General features: G+C 39.6%; 2 protein-coding genes across 2 annotated transcripts; one reads left to right on the top strand and one right to left on the bottom strand.

Moving 5' to 3' along the window:
• Nucleotides 1-649: 649 nt before the first annotated feature.
• On the top strand, nucleotides 650-7825 carry eif4g2a (eukaryotic translation initiation factor 4, gamma 2a). The gene is made up of 21 exons (XM_041988611.1): nucleotides 650-699; nucleotides 792-899; nucleotides 1010-1066; nucleotides 1755-1880; nucleotides 2027-2129; nucleotides 2227-2358; nucleotides 2455-2521; nucleotides 2632-2783; nucleotides 2919-3029; nucleotides 3119-3301; nucleotides 3415-3556; nucleotides 3657-3820; nucleotides 3918-4025; nucleotides 4181-4285; nucleotides 4432-4527; nucleotides 4647-4862; nucleotides 4969-5227; nucleotides 5347-5551; nucleotides 5671-5879; nucleotides 6219-6340; nucleotides 6432-7825. The coding sequence occupies exons 1-21, from the start codon at nucleotides 650-652 to the stop codon at nucleotides 6495-6497; spliced, it is 2781 nt and encodes a 926-aa protein (XP_041844545.1). The 3' UTR covers nucleotides 6498-7825.
• ctr9 (CTR9 homolog, Paf1/RNA polymerase II complex component) lies at nucleotides 7456-16922 on the bottom strand. The gene is made up of 23 exons (XM_041969458.1): nucleotides 16765-16922; nucleotides 15138-15236; nucleotides 13791-14030; nucleotides 13579-13696; nucleotides 13411-13500; nucleotides 12917-13173; nucleotides 12720-12827; nucleotides 12396-12632; nucleotides 12044-12262; nucleotides 11698-11881; nucleotides 11519-11607; nucleotides 11246-11431; nucleotides 10408-10495; nucleotides 10159-10307; nucleotides 9965-10081; nucleotides 9733-9878; nucleotides 9568-9639; nucleotides 9144-9279; nucleotides 8889-9035; nucleotides 8658-8800; nucleotides 8495-8588; nucleotides 8299-8411; nucleotides 7456-8227 (listed from the first exon to the last, which is right to left on the bottom strand). Exons 1-23 carry the CDS (start codon nucleotides 16807-16809, stop codon nucleotides 7858-7860), a joined length of 3447 nt encoding a protein of 1148 aa, XP_041825392.1. The 5' UTR covers nucleotides 16810-16922; the 3' UTR covers nucleotides 7456-7857.
• Between the last annotated feature and the right edge of the window lie 1621 nt (nucleotides 16923-18543).

Raw genomic sequence — 18543 nt, 5'->3', positions numbered from 1 at the left:
TTTTGAAAACGTCGGACTGGGTGTTTGCTGCTTTAGCTGTTAGCTTACCGGCGGCCTCGAGAACGAACAACCCCCCTCCAAGATGTCGCGAGGTGGACTTCCGGTGTCTGAACAAAGACCTCATAAAAACAGCTGATGGGATTGCCACCTTGATCTAATTTACCACAAAAATCTTAAAAATGTCAATCAATACTGATTTAACTGAATTATAGAACACGTATGTTTATGAATTTATGGTTTAATCGAAGTTTTTTCAGTTTTGGTAGCAGATAAAACTTAGAAATTAAGCTTATTAGGCGACAAAGGGTATTTACGAGTTAACAGAAAATGGTTTTGTACCAAGATGTTAATGATGGCTGGGGTTAAAATGGCCCTAATTTTGAATTAGAGTATTCTTAATCGTTATTAAGGTCTTTGTGGACATTTTGAACCGTGTTTCCTGTAGAGGGGCCTCGTGATTGATGCGAGTTTTACTGGGTAACCTAGATTGTTTTTTCATGTCCGATTTCGAAATATATGTATGTTATAAAGAGACTGGAAGACCTGGAAACTATTCTTGACTAGTAGTTGTCTTGTTTTATACCAGTTTCGTGCTAAGCCAGTATGCTAGCCCTCTTAGCATTGGTCACACGGGCACGTGTCGGCGTTAATGTCCCCCTCCATTTTTCGTCAGAAATCAAAAGGAGAAGCCTGGGTCAGGTTATTGATCCGTTAACAACATATGGTGTGACTGTGCCTCTGTTCTTTCACAGATGTTGGTTATTGAACTGTATACCTGTCTCTACTTCCAGGTCGCGTTTTCCGCCCCCCGCACCCAGAACTCAATTCTTTTCAGATATTCTTTGTCAAGCCGCCAAAGTGGAGAGTGTCGTTGCACCGGGGGGACCTTCTCGTTTCAGGTAGTCAGCATTTCCAAACTGCATACCCTGTTTTTACATTCCCATTTCTTTGTAGTAGCTCCACCTAAACATCAACAATGAAATTAACTTTTTCCCCTTTGGTATCACAGTGTAGGGGGAGGAGGTGGGGGTGCACCCCAGCAATATCCCAAGACTGTCTGCAACAGGTGAATGTTCTCATTCATTCTCTTATACGATGAAATTATGTTAACATTTATAGTTTTATAACATCACCACAAGTTTAAACACTAAAGGACAAGATGTCTTATTTGTTTCCATGATGCAAACAAATAATTTAACCCATTTTTTAAATAGAGTAGCATCTTTTCTGCAACCATGGGATGCATCTTTAACACGTAAATGCATTAGATGGGATCAAATAACTTGTAGACAGTTTAAATAATCATTACTTCGGTTTTATTTCAATATCAATAAATCAATAAAGTATAAAGTATCTATCTATCTTATTTCCACTGAGAGGTTGTGTTGCTGTTTGGCTAAATCAAGGTGTTATTTTATTTAAATTTGTTTTGTACAGGGTATCTGATTCTGTACTGATCAGGTTACTACAATAGTAGGAGAAATAAATCTGTCTGCAGTAACATCGCAAATGTCCCTCCTGCCTGCACACTAGAAATGATCTACCATGAAGGGGGAACATGTCTCCTCGGTGAATGGGGAAAATGGCAACTATTGGTGTCACGTGGAGATCTAATTACAATATCTGGAGGAAAAAAATAGAATATTTGTCCCGTTATGCAACAAGCCACTGTAGAGGGAAATGCTTGAAATGGGATACTGTCTTTACCCGATGAAGTTTGTGTTGTGACACTGGCCATGTTTTGTTCATAATAGCGAGTTCCTGGGGAAAACCCCAGGTCCTGGCGTTCAGAGATGGGTACCTTCTCGAAACACTAGACGAGATGCCAACTCCTCCAGTGAGAAAGGGCAAAATGATGCAATCTTCAGGAAAGTAAGAGGGTAAGTGCCGGCTTTAATTTATTTTTTTATCTGAGTCACACACAGTGTAAATGAAACTTCATTATATTGTCCAAATGTTAAATTCTGGATATACTTTTCTAAATGACTATATTTGACATCTTGCTCTTCTTTGTCTTCTTTATCAGCATACTTAACAAACTGACTCCTGAAAAGTTTGACAAACTATGCTTGGAGCTCCTCAATGTGGGTGTCGATTCAAAACTTGTCTTAAAGGGAATCATCTTGTTGGTGAGCATTATCTTCATCTGTACTTGTTGAGGGCTTCTTTTGTTTGTTGAATGATGAATTCAGATATGTTTTTAAGTTGTGCTTTCCCTTTCCTTAGATTGTTGACAAAGCCCTTGAAGAGCCCAAGTACAGCCAGTTGTATGCACAACTATGTCATCGCTTGGCAGAGGATGCACCAAATTTTGAGGACCTATCATCAGAAAATCAAGCAACACAAAAGCAAAATACTGTAAGTTTGCTTTTTAAACAATAAAATTGATATTTCTCCACTCTTTAGTATATTGGTGTGTTGTATTGTATATTAAGCTTTTATACATTTTTGCAGACCTTCAGAAGGCTCCTGATCAGCAAGCTTCAAGATGAATTTGAGAACCGTGCCAAGAATGTGGACCGTGAGTAACTCGCGTTGGAGTTCTTGTCATATCTTGTTAAAACATTCCATCAAGTCACATTTTAGGGTTGGAAGATTTAGAGTTGCTCTTGTTTTCTTATCTCTCTTTAGTCTTTGATAAGAGCGACAGCCCACTCACCTCTGAAGAGGAGGAGCAGCGTGCTATTGCAAAGATCAAAATGCTGGGCAACATCAAATTCATTGGTGAACTTGGCAAACTCAGTCTCATCCATGAATCAATCCTCCACAAATGCATCAAAACAGTAAGTTCTAATTAATAAATTTACATGGTTAGGTGTGTTTGCAAACCATTTTCATAAACTTGTCCTCCCATTATTTGAACCCTGGTAATTGTTAGATAATTGTAGATTATTTTAATTCTGTTTTTATGCTTTTAGCTTCTGGAAAAGAAGAAGAAAATCCAACTTAAGGATATGGTGGAAGACTTGGAATGCCTCTGTCAGATAATGAAAACAGTGGGACCCAAACTTGATCATGAAAAAGCAAGGGTGAGTATGAGAAAGCATATATAATAAAATAACCAATGCCATGTAAAAAGTTGGCAAATAAAGAGAAGGCAAATGCATTCTTCTTCCAGTCTTTGGTAGATCAGTACTTTGGTCGCATGCGAGCCTTGGCAAACAACAAGGAACTGCCTGCGAGGATTCGCTTCCTTCTTCAGAACACAGTGGAGCTGCGAGATAGCGATTGGGTTCCTCGCAAAGCTTATGTTGACAACGGGCCGAAGACCATCAGCCAAGTTCGTCAGGATGCAGTAAAGGTTAGTTTACAAGCTCGTTTTAAAACAGTTTTATCAGAACCAAAATGTTCAGTAAAATTAATATACTAGTCTAGCAGACTATAATCTAACTGGTGTGTGACTGTGCTGCGCAGGACTTGGGTGTTTTCATTCCACCTGCAAATGATGCAATGAGGAATGACTTCTTCATGGATAACACCTCCTTCCTGCCAACAAAGATGAAGTTTGACAGGGAACCTCTTGGTGGACTGGCCGACATGTTTGGGCAGATGCCAGGTATGTTAAAGCTATTTTGCCTTTTATATATTTAAAAAAATAATTTGACTACATCATAGTTGAGATCAAAATTTGTAATGTGGTTTCTTGTTTTCAAAAGGAATTGGTATTGGGACTGGTCCAGGAGTAATTCAGGATCACTACTCGCCTACCATGGGTCGTCACCGTACAGCTCCGATCTTCAACGGCCATATTGGAAATGCAAATGGCTCACATCAGCCTCAGTTTGAATCGGGAAGCAAGCCATTTATAAAACCAAACCAAGTAAATGGACTAATGTGGTTTATGTGTCTGTTTTCCTTGTTGAATTTTTTTTGCAATTACATTTATGACACTTAAATCAACTCTTGTTTTTTAAAAGGGGCAGAATTCACCGATTTTCAGCCATAAGCAGAACCACTCAGTTCAGATGCAGTCAAAGGATATGGCTTCAAGGTTCAGCAAGAAAGGGAAACTTAATGCTGATGAGGTACAACCGTTGACATATTTTGTGTATAGAATTATTGTTGTAGTCCAAATCTTATCTGAAGTATGTCATTGTTAATCAGGGTTTTATTTAATATCCTTAAATTTTTAAAAAAAGATGGAGTAATTTTTTTTTTTTTATTTATTTGCTGTTTTTAGATCAGTCTGCGGCCAGCACAGTCTTTCATTTTGAATAAAAACCAAGTGCCAAAGCTGCAGCCACAGATGACTATGGTTCCTCACATTGGTTCCCCAATAGGACAGGTAACTTGTTTGGGGGGTGTGTGTGTGTCTTTTTGTTGGGGGGAAGGGGTGTTTATTTGGTCTTGGGTTTGATTTAAAGGTTGGGCTTAAAGGGGATGCAGAATTGTTTTTGAGCTATGTTATATGCTTTCTTTGTGGCCCCACAGCTTGGCCTCAAAACCAGTCCTCCTCCAATTCAGGAAAAACCTGCCAAGTCCAATAAAAAAGCTCCTCTTACAAAAGAAGAGTTGTGTAAACTCACAGTAAGTTCCTCAAGTCTTCACTTCCTTGTATTTTCTTTTTTTTATTGTTATTATTTGTTTTATGTATTTCAAATGCATTTATAGCATTCCAAGGTTGATATGTTTTTGTTTTCTATCAGGAAACGCTGATGGCAGACTACCTGAACAGCAAAAACATCAATGAGGCTGTGAATGCTGTGCGGGAGATGAAACCTCCCAAACACTTCTTTTCTGAGATGCTGACCAAGATCATGATCTACACCCTTGAGCGCTCAGATGAGGATAAGGAACATGCAAGCAACCTGATCCATGATTTTTGCACAGAGGGAATTGTCACTAGTGAAAATCTAATGCAGGTGAATAACTTAGAAAAATTAATTGCTGTGTTCAGATAAAAAGAATCAGTGCGTCCTTCATCAAATATTAAGCATATATCCTTTTTTTTTTTTTTTTTTCTTCTAGGCTCTTCTGGGTGTTCTTGACCTCTGTCCCAAGATAGAGGAAGAGATCCCACTAGTGAAGTCTTACCTGGCACAGTTTGCAGCACGAGCCATTATTGCTGAGCTGGTCAGCATTGATGATTTGGCTCATCATCTGGAGAATGGTGCACATTTCCCACTATTCCTGCTCTGCCTGCAGCAAATGGTCAAACTGAAGGGCCGCGAGTGGCTGAGTGACCTTTTCCAGCAGAGCAAGATCAACATGCAGAAGATGCTGCCTGGTATGATAAGTTTTTACTGTGTGTCAGTATTTAGGCACTGGTGTGGATTTGATATTAAATAGTTTATTTAAAAGGTCTGTTGCTCTTAATGATGTATGATTTATTTTGCACTCCTGCAGAAATTGACCAGAACAAGGACAGGATGTTGGAGATTCTGGAGGGCAAAGGACTCAGCTTTTTGTTCCCACTGATGAAACTGGAGAAGGAGCTGCTGAAGCAGATCAAAGTAGATCCCTCTCCACAATCCATCTACAAGTGGATCAAAGACAACATCTCTCCTAAACTCCACACTGACAAAGGCTTTGTCAACATCCTTGTAACCAGGTACAGCAGTGCACTTTGCCTCTAAACAAATCAATCTCTGTTGATAAAGTAGCTGTCGTTTCTCTGCAGGCTCCTGGTTGTTTATTCTGACAAATCTGTCTTGTTTTCTTGTCTTCCAGCTTCCTGCAGTACATTGCTTATGAAACCAACCCCGACGATGACGAAGAGCAGCTTGCAGCTCCCAGTAAAGAGCAAGTGGATGAAGAGAAGCAGCTGTTATTGTCCTTCAAGCCAGTAATGCAGAAGTTCCTCCATGATCACATTAACCTGCAAGTCGATGCACTGTACGCACTGCAGGTGCACTGCAATGCCAAGGGTTTCCCCAAAGGTTGGTGGAGGGGTTTGTTTTGTAGTATGATGGTGTGTTCCTGTTGTCTCGTAATTCCAAGCAGCTGAGAGTAGGTGACATCATTGCCAGGTAGTTGGTAATGATGTCACCTTTAAGGAACAAATTTAATAAATACGAGAAAGGACCACGGGTGGTACTGGGACCAGCTAGCTTTAAATCTGGTACCTCAAGGTCCTCTCCAACTTAAGAGTTCTCTTCATCATTTCCGGCAAAAATTCCTTCTGAATTCCAAAAACAACTGGAACACATAATTATTTCTGGTCATGTATCTTTTAGTGAATTAATGTTTACTCTCCCCACTTCTTAAAATTATTTTAGGCATGTTGCTGCGTTACTTTGTGAACCTTTATGATATGGAAATCATTGAAGAAGAGGCCTTCATCTCATGGAAAGAAGACGTCACCCAAGAGTATCCAGGGAAGGGGAAGGCATTGTTTCAGGTAATTTTATCTACTGAATCTCTGCATGTGTATTTCAGCTTGTAAAAAAGCTGCTACATAATTTGCTTTTTCTTTTTTATGACTTTTACAGGTGAACCAGTGGCTGACTTGGCTTGAGACTGCAGAGGAAGAGGAGTCGGAGGATGAAGATTACTAAAAAAAAAAAAAAATAGGCCAAAGCCATGTGTTACTAAAATGCATTGAGTGATTTTAATTTTTCTTTTTTTCTCCACGTATCATGTATTCCTTTTCTGTCTCGTCTTGTTACAATGCATTCCACCATGAAATGTTTAGCCAAATCAAGCCAGCATCAACATCTTACTGTATTTACAAGTTTCCTATTTTTCTATCCTGTGATGTCCTGCAGCAGACGTTTTACACATTTCAGTCATCTTGGGTTATGTTTTAACAGCAGGCAGTATTTTGCAGGGAAATGCATCTGAACATGATCCACTATCACCCTTTACCTCTGGTAGAAGTCACCAAGTGCTGTCATAAAGATTTCCTTGGACTGTTTACAAGAGAAAAGAACAAATGACCAAAACTTTTCTCATTGTTTTAACTGCATTTGTAAATCAGTTTCTAGATGCACTTTGCTCAACACCAAGAGTCGTTGCAATATTAAAATATACTCATTTTTTAATGTTTTAATCATTAGTTGCAGTTTGATGCTGATGTGGTTTCTTTTGCTTGAAAATTTGATCATTTTCTTTATTAAATCTGGATTTAATTAACAATTGTGGCCAATATAACTTGCACAATATGATCCAATTTGCTTAACTGTATTTTTTTTTTTTATGTATAGAACATTTTGTGCTTGTGGCCTTTTTTTAATTTATCGATTCATATGGATATACCTCTAATGTATCGCTGACTATACTTGAATGTCTTGGTTTTTGACATTGAGACAGCCAGAGCTCAGTTTACTTTACTACGGTTGTTCACTTGTGGAAATTTGACATCTTTTTGCAATATTTGCCAAGTTCTTAAAAGGTCTTTTTATCTTCATGAAATTGCAGCAAATGTACTGTGTGTTGAGGTGTCGTTAGGGTAAAAGCAGGACGTTGAGTGTGTACAACTATGGATCGACCTTGAATAAAGATAAACAGCTTGGATGTTTCTTCTCTCATTTTATTAAATGAAAATTGATGCATTTAGAAGAAAAATGTTCTATAAGAAGGTGTCATTTTTGCCACAGTTCCCTGGTTTGAGATAGTTTGGTTTTAATATTAAATCTTGTCAGGAATTTTTCAAATTTAAGACTTTTGAAAAAGGTGAGACAAAGCAGAATGTTGGTAATTTTTAATTGTCTTAACATCTCTGGGTTATTTCACCGTCTGACAAAAAGAAATTTTACTTGTGGCATTTCAACCCATTTTCTTTTACAAAACTTAAGTTCTTATAAGACAATGTTCCAAAAAAAAAAAAAAACCTAATTTTAACTCATTGGAAAGACTGAAATCCATATCTTGATGGTAAATAAAAGTTTTCCGGCATCATTCAAGTGATTTCATGATTCAATCGCTGTCATCGTTGTTGGACCCCTCCTGCTCTGAAGCATTGTCAGAGCGGCGTGGTGAGCCCTCGTCTGATCCAGCTTCAGATCCTCTGTCTGATGCTGCTGCAGGTGAACCGGGTCTCGACTCATCTGATCCCGACTGACTCCTCTTGCTCTCATTGTCTGACTGTTCTGAGTCGGACTGCCGTTGCACCCGCCTCTTAACCGGACGGTCGCTGCCTGACTCCTCGTCATCCGAGCCAGCAGAGCGCTGGGGGCTTGCCGCCTCGCTGCCAGAGCGGTTCCTTCCGCCATCTGAGTCACTGTCAGACGCAATGCGTTTTCTGTGGCCACCCTCGTCATCAGATCCTGAGCCACTGTCTCGTTGTCTACGTGGAAAAAGTCCGCTCAAGAACATGTGGAACTTTTTTAACAGTACAAACCCACTGAAAGATCTTACCTGTCTTCAGCTATTTTCAGTCCATCCTCATCTGAGGAGGACTCAGAAGAGGAGATGATGGCCTTAGATTTGATCTTTCCTTTAAGAGATGGTGGCAGACGCTCAGGCTGGGGCTAAAATGAAAAAGGTGTTAAATTCTAGCAACTGGACCTGATCACATTTATTTTAAGAGGATAAATCATGATTAAAGTTCGACCTTTTCAATCTTCTTGCGTCCTTCTTTTGGTCTGCGCTGCCTCTTAGGTTGAGATGATCCTTCCTCATCATCACTGTCATCTCCTTTAGCAGGTCTGCAACACAGGAATCAACCTTCATCAGTTTGTCCTACAGTAGAACAAAACGTTTAATAGTAAGCTCACCTCCTCCTCTTCTTTTTCTTCTTTTCTCCATCCTCGGCTTCATCCTGTTCGCTGCCGCTGCCCTTTCTCTTTTTCTTCTTCAGTGGTAGGTCCTCATCAGAGTCGTCATTAACAAAATCATCCACATCAGCTCCTTTCTTACGCTTCAGTATTAAAAACAAGCATGTCATTGATGATGCAAACAAGTGCAAATTTTTAATAAAAGACTTTGCTATCTTTGCTGACACTTACACGTCCTCCTCCACCTTTCTTCTTTTCTTTGGACACTTCCTTCAGCCCATCTGCAAAGGTGAGCAGGTTCTTGGTTTTCTCCACAAACAAGGCTCTCTGCTCCAGGAGCTTCTTTTGTTCCTCTGCTTCACGGTTTCGCTTTTCCTCCTAAATAAGGTCAGTGGAAAACAAGACCACTGATGAATGTGGAAAGAAAACTGAATAAAGATAAGAAAGAAAAATAAAAAAAAAGACAGCGTCACGGTGAAATCTTACCTGTTCTTTCATCATCTGCTGGCGCAGCAAGTCCCTCTCTTGCTCCTGTTTGGCACGAAGCTCCTTCTCCTCCTCATCCTGCTTTCTGGCTCTGGCCACATGGTACTGAGCCTGACTCAGCAGATCAGAACACTGCCTGGTTTCCCACAACACAACAAAACCCACAGTTATAATGCAGCACAAATGACAGCAGCTCTGCACAAGCCCCCTTTAATTGGAATTATGGAAGAATCCAACTATTGATCTGTCTGTTGATGTTAACTTTTCAATAAAAGAACTGCTTGTACAGACAAAAGCTGAAGGTTTAGAGATCATATATTTTAAACACAATAATTAGGAAGAAAAAAAAATGTTTTTCACTGTTCATTAAAAGGAAAAGACATCAGGATGTACCAAACTGTGACACAGATTTATTCAGCCTGACCTGGCCTCAGACGCAGCAAGAGCGAGGTCGAACCTCATCTTGTCTCCAGCCTTGCTGAGGTAACTGAAATACCTGTGTGAGGAGGAGAAATGGGGCGGGGAAAGGTAGGTCAAACTTCAGAGTTAGACAGTGATTGGGAAGCTGAGGTGTGAATCCTATCACTACCTGTGAGCCAGTTCAAGCTCTTTGACAGCACTTAGCACAGCCTTCAAGTTGCTCTTCTCATCTTTCAGCACAAGAGTGGCCAACCTCTGAAGCACCAGGGCCACGTTGAACATCAGCACCGTGTCACTGGGTGCCACGTGCCGGGCCTTGATGAGTGCACATTCAAAAGACAGTGTTATCCTTTCCTCATGCTGTACAGTAAAATGCAAAGGCTTGTATCATCTCCAGTTACCTTCAGCAGCATCTGTTTGCACTCTTGCAGCTTCCCGCATTTGAAGAGAGATCTTGCGAGGTACAGCAGTACCTCTGTGTTCTGGTACTTGTAAAATTTCTTCAGGCAGTTCTCATACTGTAATGCCACAAAGCAGAACAAATTATTAAAAAGAGAGGAGGAGCAAAGCAACATTTTAAGCGAGAGACCCGTACCATCTGCACAGCGCTGATGTACTGCTTCTGTTCAACGTAGATGTGAGCCAGGTTAAGCCAAACGTCACTGATGTCCGCCGTGGCCTCCCTCACCTGTGCAAACACATCACGCCCCTCTCGGAAATAACCCTTATGAGCGAGTACGGCACCTGGGCATAGTTTTATGACCAGAGCAAGTTAAACATGCAGGAGAACAAAACAAAATCTAAAAATAAACAAAACAAAAAAATGAATGAAGCTTAATTATACCAATGCCATTTGCAGCATAGAGGTTCTTGGCATCATTTCGCAGGACTTGTTTGTATATCGCCAGAGCTCGATCCTGATGTCTCTTTTCCTGTGACAGCAAACAGTTACTTTATTTAAGAAGTATTTCCCTTTACCTTTACACACACATACGAGATAATTAACTTAAGAAAAACAAGCATGAGCACTCCTCTTTAAACCCCACTAATAACAACAGATGTGTAAACATCTGTTGCTTAACTCAGCAGGTTGTTGTTCTCGTCACATTTTGACACAGTAATTGTGAAAAGCAGCACATCACCGCAGGAAAGGTCCTAGACTTTTTCACATTACTGTCTAAATATGACCTAAAACGTCTTCCGATTTTCAGACACATCCTATAAGTAGATGAAAAGATCCTGATTTAAAAAGAAAAATGTTATACTAGGCAATTTATTATTGAGGAGAATGATTTATTGTTACATCTCAATCAGTGGCAAAACTAAGTAACATCCAAATTAATTCCAATCAGTAGTTTCCCTATTTTTGCCATTCACGGATATGAAATAATGAATTATTTTTCTGTATAAATTATTTTTTCTCAGCTGTTTAAAAGAGTTCTCTGCTTTAAAAATGTGGGGAAATCTGATGAAATTTAAGGTAATATTTATACTTCACTATAGAAAATATCCAACAACTGAATTTGAACTGACTCCCACTTTTTTATTTTAAAAGCCTCCAAGTAGTTAATGGATTTTGTAACACTGTGGAAATGATAGAGCAGTAGAATTCACCAAAGATTAGTTTACAACTGCTTTCTTTCATCAGCTGACTCCATAAATGTAGAAAACACATGTTGCACCTTTTCCCGGTCTCTGGTGGGCTGGTGCAGAGTCTGTAGCCAAACGTTACCCAGAGCCAGCATCGAGTAGGTGTCGTTCTGTGTGGATGGCTGTTTGAGAATACGCTCAAATTTCTTTTGTCCTGGCCCCCATTCCTGTTTGGCTAAGTGAAGGTTTCCGATCAGCGACCAGGCATCTGGATGATCCTGAAATAAATACATATAAATGTTAGTGTTTAGAGTTTTCCCATCAGGCTTCATAGTGACTGACATTCGGACCCCATCAGGTTGTACCTGGTTAATCTGCAGGGCTTCTTTGAACCAATCAGATGCTTCATAGAAGTTTCCTTTGTCACGAGCCATTGCTCCAAGACGCAAATAACCTGTAGGTCAAAGAATAAGTGTCATTTACATATCACAAAGCACACTTTTGTCTTGTAGTCTCACACTTTCCACTGCATTACGATGCTTACAGTCCACATAGTTCGGATGCTCTCTCAGGATGTTTTTGTAGAGTTTCTCAGCTTCGTGGAATTCACACATAGCCTCGTACAAACGAGCCAGATTGTAGGAGGTGGTGACAGAAATGGCATTGTAGTAATGCTCGTCATGCTCCCCCTCAGCTTTGGCTCGGTCCAGTGATGCAAGAAAATATTTCTGTAGGGAAGAAGACATGACCCCAACCTTGAAATAGCACTAGTTTATAGAGTTCTGCACTCTTTGTGGTCATTAAAAACCACTTTAACAATCATTTCAATCTAAATCATGTTCTGCGTATTATGGCAGGCAAAAATAGTAGTACAATTTGTTTTTTGTTACCTTTGCTTCCCCTGAGTTGCCAAGTCTGAAGTGCAGAGCCCCCAGGTTGTTGAGGATCTCAGGGGGAACGTCAGCCTGCACCTTTTCCTGCAGGATGCGGGTGGCTGTGCCGTAAGCCGAAAGCGCTCCTTGAATGTCGGTCTGTTCCAGGATCTGAGCCAGCTCGATCCACGCCTCCACATCATCTGGGTACTGCTCTGTTACTTTCTTTAAGTGGCCCTGATAAACAAAAACAGTGACATATGTCCAAATTTAACGAGTAGAAAATTAAAATGTCATATTTCTCAAAGGTTTGGCACAACCTTCTATCCGTTGTGATGAGGAAAAGGGGATTCACAAAAAAAATAATTACTTTTGCAATGTCTCTCTTTTCCTGATCATCAGATGTTGCATAGAGAGAGCCCAGGATTTTCATAGTTTCATAGTTGTTGGGGTAGGCCTTTAAAACCTTTTCAAAGCACTGTGCTGCATTTTCTTTGTCTCTTCGATAAACATACATCTGTCCCAGACCAAAGAAGGGAAGCACAAAGGTGGATGAAGCGAACTGAGTTGCCTGGTAGTAGTACTGAAAAGCCTGATCATAGTCCTCCTGAAGAAAAGAAAAAAAACAGAGGTGATGTATACAATAAATGATCATTCTGGGAAAAAGCTTACAAATGGACGGTTAGGACCTTACCTGCACATGAAATGAGCGTGCCAACTGATAACAGCTCTCGGCCTGCATGGCCTCGACTTCTGTGTTGTGGAAAGCATGCAGGGCAAGATGCTGCACTTTACTGTAGTCCTGACAGAGAACACGCCGGCACAGTTAGAAACACGCACATTTCTGCTTGCGTTTATTTAACAACAGGTGGCAGACTACTAAGGGATTACCTTTTTGAAGAAGAAGTGGTTGGCAAGGTGGTTAAGCACCATGGGGTTACTAGGGTCGATGGTGTAGGCTCGTGACAGGAGCTGCACTCCGTTCTTGATGGAGTCCGCCTCTTTGTTGTTGAGCTCTAAAACCGCCAAGCCAACAAGGGCTCCAACACATTTTGAATTAAGCTCCAGGGCTCGACCGAATGCTAAGCGAGCCTTCTCCAGTTTGTTGAGTTTTACAAAACAGTGGCCCATTCCCAGTCTTACCTCAGCTAGAAAGAGACACGAGGAGGAGAAAAAAACGGATTAGCAATTATTGTTGCATGCCACCAGACCAGTAGTTATAGTTTTCTTTTAGTTATTTGGGAATTGTGTTACAAGCTCAAGGAAATCTATTGTTAAAAGGTTACATTAAGTTTTTATGATTGCAACCTTAAAACAATAAGCAGCAGTACTGTTAAGTGATTGTAGAAGTAGAAATACTAATGAACCATAAAAGAAGCGGTTACCTGGGCAGCCAGGGTTTGTACGTAAAGCTTTCTTGTAGTATGCCAGTGCTCCTCTGTAATCCTTCTTATTGAAAGAGATGCATGCCTTGCCTGTAGAAGAATAGTAATACAACTTCAATCAATCACAGCATTCAAGATGGACCCTTGACTCATTTCCATTCAGCTTACCGAGCAGAGCAGGGATGTTATTGGTAGATTGGTTGAGGACAAAGTGAAACTGGGCATCAGCCTGGTCCATCTTGTCTCCTTCAAGCAGGCAGAAGCAGGCTCTTCCCAGCAAGTGGTTCTGATTGAGACATGTTATAATGACTTATAATGAAAAATACCAGCACCACAGCGGCTTTCCCTAATTAGTGTTTGCTCTGAGACACTTTTCCTACCTGATCATACATAATGATCTTGTCTGCCATAGTATACAGCAGAGTGGCCTGCGTAATGAGCTCTTTCTTGGCATCTTTGTTTTTCTCTTTACGTGCTTGCTGAACATAGTAAGCTGCCAGTGTGTCCAGACAGGTCATCTGGTCCTTCTCATGGTCTCTGTAGTCAAGGTTTCCATCAATACGTGCTGCCTCCAGAAGCTTGACAAAATCTTCTGTTTTGCCTTGTTTGTAATATTCCAACTAAAAAGAAGACAGGATGAAAATTTACATTAAAGGTCCCATATTATGCAAAATTCACTTTTTAATGGTTTTGGAACAGTCATACTGGTCCCCCCGCATGTGTAGGAGACCCGTAAGTGTGAAACTCTTTCAGGCGCTCTCTCTCCCCCCTGCTCCACCTCTAGGGAAGTAAGCGCTGAAATGAGCTTGTTTGAAAGCGTGTACGTTATGACGTCATAAGGGACAATAACCACTCCCCACAGAGCGATGGACCCGTCTACCGGCTCTCAAAGCCCGCCCTCTAAAAATCACCTAGCGCCCAGTGTTTTTCCCTCTTCGGCAACCCTCGTTAGCGGACATGGCTAAGCGAGAGAAGCACTGTTCTGTTTGTGGCTGCATAAATGAACACGAAAACGTTTTTTTACTTCCATCCACTGAACCCACGAGGACTGAGTGGATTAATTTTATTTTTGGAGGAAATGTACCCGGAAAACTTCCAAAGGTTTTGCATGTCTGTGGCCAGCATTTCAAAGAGGACTGTTTCCACAACATGGGGGCATGGAAAGCAGGCTTCGCCAACCGTTTGAAGCTGAAGCCAGGTTCAATACCAACTGTCCGTGACACAGCTGGAGAGGTAAGAGCTGGCAGTTATTTTATCGTTTCGGCCTTATTAGTCTGATAGCTTGAAAATATATTAACCTGTCAATCACCTCATGACGGGCGATGCGATGGGCGGAGCCAACAGCTGAGCTGCTCCACCAGGGTTCCGCCCACCATAAACGGCACATTTCTGAAGCTGCTAAAAAGAGGGAGGTGAAGAGAAGCCGCTGCACTCAAACTGAGGGTCGATTTGTCCATATCATGGCGGAAATATTTCATTTAGATATTAATGAATGGTCTCAGATTGGGAATAAAGTGTATAATATGGGACCTTTAAATCTAATTTTAGTTTACATGATTTAGGTACATTTAAACTCTGTTCACCAAACTAATATTTTAATAAGTACATTGCTTAACCACTTCGTAAAATTGTTATTAGTAAATAAATTATTTCAAAACTCTATTCAAGATATTTGCTAGAAAAATTATCAAATCAAATCAATATTGCATATTGCCTAAAATACTTACTGCCAAAGCAATCCAAATGTGCAGCTGTGTGTGTTCCTGCTTCAAGATACTGATGACCTCGTCTCCTTCAGGCAGCTGGTCAAAGTCCAGCTCAATAACCTGCAAAAGACAAATGAATTCATTTTGTTCTTAAAGTTAGACAACAACAGTATTCACTGCAGCGATTTGATTATATCAAACTTTGGAGCATTTATATTATCATTCTTTTTAAATATTTTGGAATTTTATGAAATTTAATAAAAACTGACTCTTCAGTCATAATGGTTTTTATATGATCTATGCAGCAATAACACAGAACACCGTGACATGTCTGATATTTGATTCAGAGATGCAACAATAAATAAATTACGCAATTGGAAGAAACAATAACTTAGGAATTTGATAATTAGATTCTGGGCGATATGACAAAAAAATTCTGACGATATATTTTTTCATATTGTACTACCTCGATTTTTTTTTAAATACTGCTAGTTTTACTGAAAATTACAGAAACTAGAGATTAATTCAACATTTTCCTAGCATACAAAGTAACTAACAAAGTACAGTAACTAAGGTCACTATCAGAATCTTCATAAATAAGAAGGATAAAAGGTTTTGTGCTGACTTCTGTTCACTGCTGTGAGGAAACAGATGCATCTCCAAATTATAGTTTTCTTGCAGAGAACAGCTTGGATATTTCAAAAAGCACCAGTAGAAGCGCAACTTCGTTTCTGAATACCCAATGATAAATATCCTAAATGTAACGCTTGAAAAGTATCAGAATCTCTATAAATAAGGGGTGTTTTGTGGATTTTGTTCACCACTTTTACTAACATTTTTACAGATAGATAGATAGATAGATAGATAGATAGATAGATAGATAGATAGATAGATAGATATTAACTAAAGCTAAACTTTTGCCCCTCTTTGAATGCTGCTCGTACAGCTGCAAACGATGACAACTCTGACTGTTGTTTTGGTCGCGTGTGGCTGAACAGCTTGAAGCGGCTAAACCGCTATTTGCCGCTAATCTGCTAGGTCTACTTTGTGCCAAACTGCTAGGCTGTGCAGACTGTGCTCGAATTTATATGCTTTCTGTAGAGACACTTGGGTGGCATTCATTTAAATGATTAAACGGATTTGCAGTGTTGCTGGTTTTTGATGGCACCCATCGCTGACATACCTTAATCTCGGCTTAATTTGCTCCACGTCTCTTTGGAGATCTCCAAACCACCGCCACGTCAAACAATACTTTAAAAAAACATCTATAACTGTCGTATTCTCTTTTGGATTTCGCAAAGACCACGTGATCAATGCACCACAGTCTTGATTAGTTTCTCAATAAATAAACAACAGGGTATCTGGGAGGGTTTGATGATGTTGATTAATGTTATTTTATGATTGTCCCAATGGTTTTAGATGCCTGTATACGCTGGATAAAATGTTACAAATCACAACAGTAGTCTACATTTTAAGTTGATTTGCAACCCTCCAAAATTAACATTATAACGCCACATTAACCAGCCGCGGAGATAGATGTGCTCTGAACGATAGCTCATGTTAGCTACAGTTAGCATAAAGGGCTAGCATAGCAGCGAGGTTCAGTTACAAGCATCTGCAACAAATTGGCTTTACATATTTACTTTACCTCATCTGTGTCCCGTAAAGGGATCTCTATGGAGCCTCGAGACATCTTGTAAACAAATGGTAAATCCCTGTGAGGCTAGATTTGATAAAAAAAAAAAAAAAAAAGTAAAACAAGTATTCACTCCGACGTCTGCTAGTGCATAATGCTTCCTACAGGAAACAAACACACGGATGGTGTAACAAAAATTGTGTCCGGTTAGATAGTAGGTAACATAAATGTTAGATTCCTGAAACAGCTCCTACATTGTCATAATGTCTAGTGAGCTTTGTAATCAATTTTCAGACTTAACCTGCAAATTTAAATTAGACTGTATTAGAAGTCCCCAGGTTCAAGTATTATGTAACTGAAAGCAATCTTATTTACTACGCATTGACCCAGGAAATGTACTTCTGTGTTCTGTATTTATTCTATTCTATTCTATTCTATTCTATTCTATTCTATTCTATTCTATTCTATTCTACAGTCATTTAGCAGACGCTTTAATCCAAAGCGACTTACATTTGAGAGTAAGAACAACACAAGCATGAATTCAAACAAGACGGGACGTCATAATTAAGTGATAGTCAGACTGCTTTGAGTCCAGTTGGACCCAGGTGCTGTCATGTAGTGCTAGAGGCAGTGCATATAATTTATTTATTTATTTTTTAAGTCATTTTATTTAAATACAAGATCACGATTTCATCACACAATATCAACTTGGGCATAAGTGCACACAACTTCTTCAGTACTTGGTTGAGCCAAAGAGCTGGACAAATCTTTCTAGCTCATTTAGTTAAGCTAAATGTGGAAATGCTCCTTAAACAACTGAGTCTTTAGCTTGCTCTTAAAAGTGGATAAGGACTCTGCGGATCGGACGGAGTTTGGTAGATCGTTCCACCACCGGGGAACAACAGAGGAGAACATTGAAATGTGAGGGGGGACAGCCATAACAGCATTTGATGTGTTAAAACAGGTTAATTCAAACTGAGATCCACTCGTTAAATCATGCACAGACCCCCTCAACGTAGGAACAGGAGGAGGAGGATGGGGAAGGTGGGCAGGAGGACGTCAGCTGGTTTTGACATGAAGCTGTGAAAACAGGCTTAAAAGCATCTTGACGACCTCATGTAGCTTCACAGTGAAACAGTAAGAAAAAGATTAGATGAGTAAGAATGAAAGTAAAATCTCTAATTTAGCATTTGACAAAAATATTTTTGTTTACTGGAAAACCATCTGGACTGAAAAGTAAGAATTAGATTTTTTTAAGTGTTTTTATCTTCTTTTTTTCATTTTAGAAATGTTTGATAGCAAATTGACTTTAAGACTACCTACATAATCTCAATTTTGAAAGAGCACCCTCCAAATGTATCTAACAAAGGCTAATGAACTTGTCCATATGAATCTATTGTGGAGATTTGATTTACTTATTTGATATTTTTATTGAAAATACTTTGCCTTTTAATCTTTAACCTATTTGCACCTCTTCATAAGATGCACTTACTGGATGCATTTAATGAAATCACACTGCATTAAAAGCAGTTTGTCATCTGGGGGGGGACTTTTGCAAAACCACTCTTGTCTTTGTATTCAAATTACTTTAATTCAGCTTATGTATTATCTTTTTTTTCATGAATTTCTTTGTTACTCCTGGATATGCATAAAAATCTTTGGGTCATTTAGGAACAAGATCAACATCCATCATAATCTGAAATTTTCTTTCTGAGAACTTTGAGGAGAAAATGCACAATGTCTGATGGTCATAATGGTAAGTGTTGCGTTATATTAACTTTTTCTGACTGT

The sequence above is a fragment of the Melanotaenia boesemani genome, chromosome 1, assembly GCF_017639745.1.
Source record: "Melanotaenia boesemani isolate fMelBoe1 chromosome 1, fMelBoe1.pri, whole genome shotgun sequence".
Taxonomy (NCBI): domain Eukaryota; kingdom Metazoa; phylum Chordata; class Actinopteri; order Atheriniformes; family Melanotaeniidae; genus Melanotaenia; species Melanotaenia boesemani.
This window is presented reverse-complemented; position numbering and strand designations above follow the sequence as displayed.

Coding starts and splice junctions, on each gene's coding strand:
- ctr9 (XM_041969458.1), bottom strand. CDS start 16,809: ATGTCTCGAGGCTCCATAGAGATCCCTTTACGGGACACAGATGAG. Junction 14,031..15,137: donor ACATTTGGATTGCTTTGGCA/GTAAGTATTTTA, acceptor TCTTCTTTTTAG/TTGGAATATTACAAACAAGG. Junction 9,640..9,732: donor GAGCTTGAACTGGCTCACAG/GTAGTGATAGGA, acceptor CTCCTCACACAG/GTATTTCAGTTACCTCAGCA.
- eif4g2a (XM_041988611.1), top strand. CDS start 650: ATGTCCCCCTCCATTTTTCGTCAGAAATCAAAAGGAGAAGCCTGGGTC. Junction 2,359..2,454: donor CAACACAAAAGCAAAATACT/GTAAGTTTGCTT, acceptor ACATTTTTGCAG/ACCTTCAGAAGGCTCCTGAT. Junction 3,302..3,414: donor TTCGTCAGGATGCAGTAAAG/GTTAGTTTACAA, acceptor TGTGCTGCGCAG/GACTTGGGTGTTTTCATTCC.